Genomic DNA, 6,065 nt, shown 5'->3' with positions numbered 1-6,065 from the left:
GATACTTAGTTAATGGAGTGTCTTGTATGTATAATGTGCGAGTGTTTACAGGATTGAATCTTCAGGTTCAATTGACATTTTTGCATTTTGAAATGTCATAAAACATTTTGTTTTGTTTAGGTGACAAATCTGAGTTTTTGTATTCCTTTCCTTTCTCATGTCTCTGAAGATTAGCTTCTAGTTTAATTTGTTACTAGAACTTCAAGCTCTGTGGGTAACCAAGCTTGTGTACAAAGCAAAGGAGAGCTATGCTGGGTGGTGGCTGGCAATGACTTATGGCTGAAAGATGACTAAAGCTGTTCTTGGCAAAGGAAGTGACAGTGACAGACAGGGATCTGACTTATCTAACAAGGGGTGTGTGTGTGTGTGGGGGGGTGTATGTTAATCTATTCTATCTGATAAACAGTGGGTACTATTTTTGTGTTTTATTCATGTTAGATGGCTTACAAAGTTACTTTAATTCTTGTAACTCATGCTAGGTCTCAACATCTGGAGGAGGTAGCAGCTAATCTGAGAGAGAGAATCAAACATCTGGATGACATGGTCCATTGTCAACAAAAGAAAGTCAAACACATGGTTGAGGAGGTGAGATCTAGCAGAACTACATGTTCCCTAAGTACCTGCTTGGAAGTTTTAATGCTGGATAATTTAAACCTGGAAAGATCTGTCTTCTAGGTGCTCTTTTCCCTTTTACTAACAAAAGCTCTGCATCTTGTTTGCCATGAGCCTTAGTGCATGACAGGTTATGCACTTGATAATAGCAAAATAGAAAGATGAGTTAAGTTAAAAGCAAGCTGACTAGAATCTGTCACATTATAGTCCAAGGACCAACGCTGGTTCTGGAATCCTTCCTGGTGAGCCAGAAAATACAATTGGGGATGGGGCCAGGAAGGTTGGTGCTTTCTTGAAATAAGTGGCCTGTGGAATAACGAAAAGCCTAAGGAACTGTGTGTTTTAGTTAGGGTTTTTTTTTTTTTTTTTTTTACATATGTGAGTCCTTACACTACAGCAGAGAGATAAGAAGTGGCCAACCTTTATTCTCTTCTCATCCTGGGGCCAGATGTGGACTGGTCAATTTACCAATGGAAGTTAAAGCAGCTTTCTGTCTGAATTCTGCTCTAATTTACCATCTGGTCTCTAGTCAAGGGATTCTTCCAACAGCCCTGGATCAGCTAGTGCTCCAGCTGTTGCTCTTTGTTGCCAACCTTGGAAGGTGTGGCACAGGTTAGGTACGATTAAACTGAAATGGCACAAAGTAAATCATACCAGTGTATTTGAATGTAGTAGGATGCTCAGCATTCACTTCCATGTTATATTTGTCTAAACATTCAGCATGGTGGAGACTCTTTTGAATGCTGTTCCTCAGCTGAATAGAAATTTTTTCCTCAATTCATAATGGTTTGGTGTTTCCTTTGTAACTGAGACTGTATATGTTGTTTAAGAACACACTGTGAATGCAAAGCCGCTCTATAGGTATGTTTTACTTGCATACTTGGACTATTAGGTAGAAGTCAACTCACTTTAAAGATCTGAACATTTTCCTCACATCAAACCTAGAATTTAATATTTAAATTTTGATGTAGGTTCTTTGGGTAGATATATCTTTTTATTAGACCAACTAAATGTTGATGTTGTATTCAAAATTAACTACATTGATTTACAACATAGAAATATATTTCTATATATCTGTACACCTGTGCATGCTGTATATGTTGTGGTATCATTCTGCTAAATTATAAAGCAGCATTTTCATATATCTTGTACTGTGACACCTGCGTTTTTCTCATTAATTCTTTTGCCTAGATTTCTTCTCATATGCTACAGCTCTATGAAGTTTCAAAGAGCCATCGTTTTAAAGATGACCTACCATAAAAATTTCTGTCCCTTTCCTTACGTATGGACAATATCAGTTGTAGAACAGTGACCATTTTAAGATTTAATATTTCATGTATGGCTAGTGGAATACACAGAGGGTAACATCTGGTTGATTTAAAGCTACCCGTTGACTACTTAGCTAGGGATTTTCCCCATAGCATGTGCTTCTACTCTTGAAAGGTCCAGAGTAGAGCTGAACCTGTTGTAGTTTTAAAAAAATGTATTCATATTTTTTGATAAAATCAGTAACTATTTTCAATCAATTCTAATTCTAGTATGTCTGGATTTGAAATGATTGCAGTATTTCATATGTAAAAAAAGTACTTAGCTGGTCTCTACAACAGAGAGAAATTAGACATCCAGTGTTATAGTAAGATTAAGGGAATTTGTCCATTTTAAGGCAAGAAGCACTTTTTTTCCTAATGATAGTATATATTGGACCAACTGTAACGTTGGCAAAGATACTTGATAAAGTTTCTGGCACAAAAGGCCCTTCCTCAGGTCCCTCTTTACAGAAAAAGGGATGCAAAGATGAGTAGCAAAAAGGAGTTGGCAGATGGCCACAAATACCTAAAATTATCCATTTCTTTTGGTAAAACTTGTGGCATATACTGAGTCTGTATAGAAGGCTTTTTGAAACTTTTGCTCAAGTGTCCTGTTCAACTCATTCTACTTCAGATGTAGGTAAGCCAGTTAACAGCCTATAGATTTTTTTTCTTTCCCAAAGTACTGCAGTATTCAGCTGTGTCTTTCAGGGCTCTTGAAGTGATTCCTTTCAGGACATCCTTTGCAGGGCTATCAGTGTTTAAAGAGGGGGGAAAAAATAGGGGGGAGAGAGGAAGGGAGGAGATAGCCTAAACTTTAATTCTTGATTGGTAACAAAGCACTGAATTTCATGGATGTTAGTTTTAGGTAGTCTGCATTTTTAGTGATTTGCCTCAGTAGCTGGACCTCTAGTGGGGCAAGCTAAGTACTGCAAGTGCATTTCAAGTTGCCAAGGACATGAAAACAATTCTGAACCAGTCAGTCCCTAGTGTAAATTCATAAATATCAGTAAAGTTATATTGAGGTTTGTTTAGCTTCTATGTAGTATAAAGAAGTATATTCATCATATACCTATTTAGTCAATACCAAAATGGGTGTTGACCTGCTTTTTAATATACAGAAGGATAGAAGGGCTAGAATAGAAGAGTTTTATCAAGAAACTAGAACTGCTGCTGCTACCCACCCCCCAAACCTGTCCATAGTGGGTCAGATATGGGTTTCTGTCTACAGGCATAAGTATCCATTTGAATAACTTGGATATTGTACTAGATAAAGTGCCATAGATGTGATGGTTTTGTATGCCTTCTGAAAGTAGTTGATGAAGACACACCAGTGGTTTGGAATGAAATTAGATGATAGCAGGCAGTACGAAATGCATTTTTTCTCAGCTTCCTAAATGTGTGAGCTTTTGGAGCTCAACATTGGGTAAAGTTCAGAGAACTTATTCATCTGAGTATATGCACAGCCATCCCCTGTTGCTGTTTTTTGTTTTTTTTTAAATAGTTATTTTAAAAGGAACTCGTTAATAAGTTGCTGAGGGAGAATTCATGAAGGAATATGCTGTATGTCTCATTATTGCAATATTTGTGTGGCTGGTCTCTATTGGAAACAAAAACTAATAAAAACCCCATCCTTTTCAGTGATTTTAATCATCTTATAAAGAATACTAGTGTGTATTTAAGTATTATCATAGACTGTGATAGAACACCTCACACTTCTGGAAATTACTTCATGTGCACTTTGAATTCATCGGCACGTAACTGAATAAACAGGTTAAATTGGGAACCTTAAAACAGAAATATTTTGGATGAGATTTAGATGGCTAGTTGAATTATCAACTTCTGCCAGATGTTGAAGCTTAATACAGTATATCTTTTAATCAGAACCCTTAATCTATTGCATTTAGTGAGAGGAACAAGTAAGCATCTTCTTGCTTCATTGCTGAATGAACTTCAGTTAGGTGCATCATACCTCTAAAACTGTCTAGATATGGTTACAATGCTATGAGGTTTATTCCTTAAGTGTAAATAGCACTTTTGGTAAGTACAGTTTTGATAGTAAATCTGATGCCATTTTTAGCAATAAAAGTGGAGGAGCACCAAACCAGTCTGGACTATAGGCAGCCTAACATCTAATACAAATTATGTCTCCCAAATGTTAATTCCCTAGCTCTACTATCCCAGCAAACTCCTATTTGACTGGGGAGGGAGGTGGTTCTGAGAGTAAAAGACTGTGGTGTGCTGAGTCACTATAGTAATAGGGCCCTAGATGTAGCTAGGAGAACTTGACTGCAGTTGACTGGTACAGTCCTGCATGCAGTCCTGACTGGGTCTGATCCTATCCCTGTTGACTCTAACAGGACATGGTTCTGGCAATAGGTCCCCGAATATGGGATGCAGCCTTGTGAGCAGAACTGTCAAGTAATTTGGGGGATCTCTTTTACTGAGCAGTAGAAGTCAGAGGACCTAGGGCAGTAAATATCAGCTGTACTGAGCCAGTCCCTCCATGCCCATATCTCTCTTTTTTTTCCCCCCCAACTTCCTCTTCCATTCCTCCAGCTACAAAATTCCTTTTTTCCCCCGCCACAAGGCTTTTTTCTATGAAGAAAACCTGTTTCTTTATTAATAAACGTGGCTTCATTGTAGTGCATTACTGATTCATATATAGAGGTAGCTCAGCATTTGTGCGAAGAGGTTGTGTGAAATTCATGTTCTTTCTACCCAAAAGATGAGGGTATTCAACAGAAAAGTCTCCCCACTGAAAGATACTCTCTTGTTTAAAAAAATATATTGGTAAAGAGGGAGCTAACCAAATTTAAAGCAGTGCAGGGTTTTATTTTGTTTTTACTGGAGTGCTTCACAGAATAGGTGGATTTTCATTTTTGTCTTGAAAAAGGGGACTTGGCAAATGACGAACAGCAGGGTTTAGAAGCCTGAAGGGCTACATGAAAAACAGCATGGAACTAAAGGAGGATAGGCTCTGTGTAGATCTGGGAATACATGAGATGATTTCCTAATACTTTTTGATGGCTGGTATAAACAAGATTTTAAAATGTTCATCAGCCTGAATCTAGACGCGTGCGAAGGGAACATGGGGACGTGAGGCAGTGAGGTGTACAAAACAACTAATAAATCATTCAGAAAGTGTGATTCAGTAATGCTGTTGATCCTTTTCTTAAAGGTTCTGATCTTGCTGGCATCAAAACAGTTGAAATTTGTTGTAGCAGCTGTTGTAGACTTGGACTTGGCTGTACTGAAAGAAGTGTTTTACATGTATCTCTGGTTTTTGCCAGAAGACCCTTTGCCACCTACTTCTCCCTATGTTAAAATCCTTGTCTTACAAACACAAGTAAAATTCTAGCCAACTTGAGCTAAGCAAACCGACTATGGTTTCAGGATATAAATTAAGCGAATGTACACCAACTAACTGCCAGAGGCAAAAAAAAAATGTTTAAATGAAATAAGAAAAAGGAAGGCTGCTAGAAGCTATGAACTTCACTCTCTCTGCAGTGCACCTACACAGCCATTTGGCAGCCTTATTAGGGGTTCTTTACTGTGAGGCCCACAGATGAGGTTGGTCAGAGAACTTCCTAGCCAGCTGTTGTTGCATATTAATAAAAGTTTATTTAACAAGCAGAGAAGAATTGAAGATAACCTATGACTGATTAATTTTTCTTAAAGCAGAATTTCCTTGGTAAATAAATCTCCCAATGCACCATGTATAGCCAGTTCCTGGAAGTGAAGCACCTCCATGTGACAAGTGTGGGGCTATCCACTCCTGTTTGACACCAACTTTACATCCTTTGTAAAAGGAAAGGTCTACCTTCAGAAGTCTACAGTGTACTTGGGACTGAAAGAAGATAAATTTTTTAGAAAAGGTTCCTAGTAGGCCTATGTGATGCTTCAGTAGCCAATTCAGTTTGGAGGAGATTCGGTCGATTTGGCGGCCAAATCTCCAAACTGAATCGGGAGACCAATTAAAAGGTCCGAATTGAATCGGAAGCCTCCAAATCGATTCGGAAAAGATTAGGCGCTGCTTTGGAGATTTGGCCATAGACTAAACATGCAGCAGTCCTCACCATGCTGGATAGAGGTGCAAGTCTGTGGTGGGCAGGGGGGGGAAGGGAAGGGAAGGGGTGTGGGGGA

At 38.5% G+C, this 6,065-nt stretch overlaps 1 protein-coding gene across 1 annotated transcript in view; it reads left to right on the top strand.

Annotated features, from left to right (window-relative positions):
* LOC102380343 (myocardial zonula adherens protein) overlaps window positions 1-6,065 on the top strand; it is a 79,174-nt gene that overhangs the window by 40,238 nt on the left and 32,871 nt on the right. The window contains exon 11 of the mRNA XM_025210526.1: window positions 480-585. Coding sequence (XP_025066311.1) covers window positions 480-585 — 106 coding nt within the window. The remainder of the gene's footprint in view (window positions 1-479; window positions 586-6,065) is intronic.

The sequence above is a fragment of the Alligator sinensis genome, unplaced genomic scaffold (assembly GCF_000455745.1).
Source record: "Alligator sinensis unplaced genomic scaffold, ASM45574v1 scaffold311_1, whole genome shotgun sequence".
NCBI classification, from domain to species: domain Eukaryota; kingdom Metazoa; phylum Chordata; order Crocodylia; family Alligatoridae; genus Alligator; species Alligator sinensis.
Note: the sequence above shows the minus strand (reverse complement) of the source record. Positions and strands in the feature narration are given on the sequence as shown.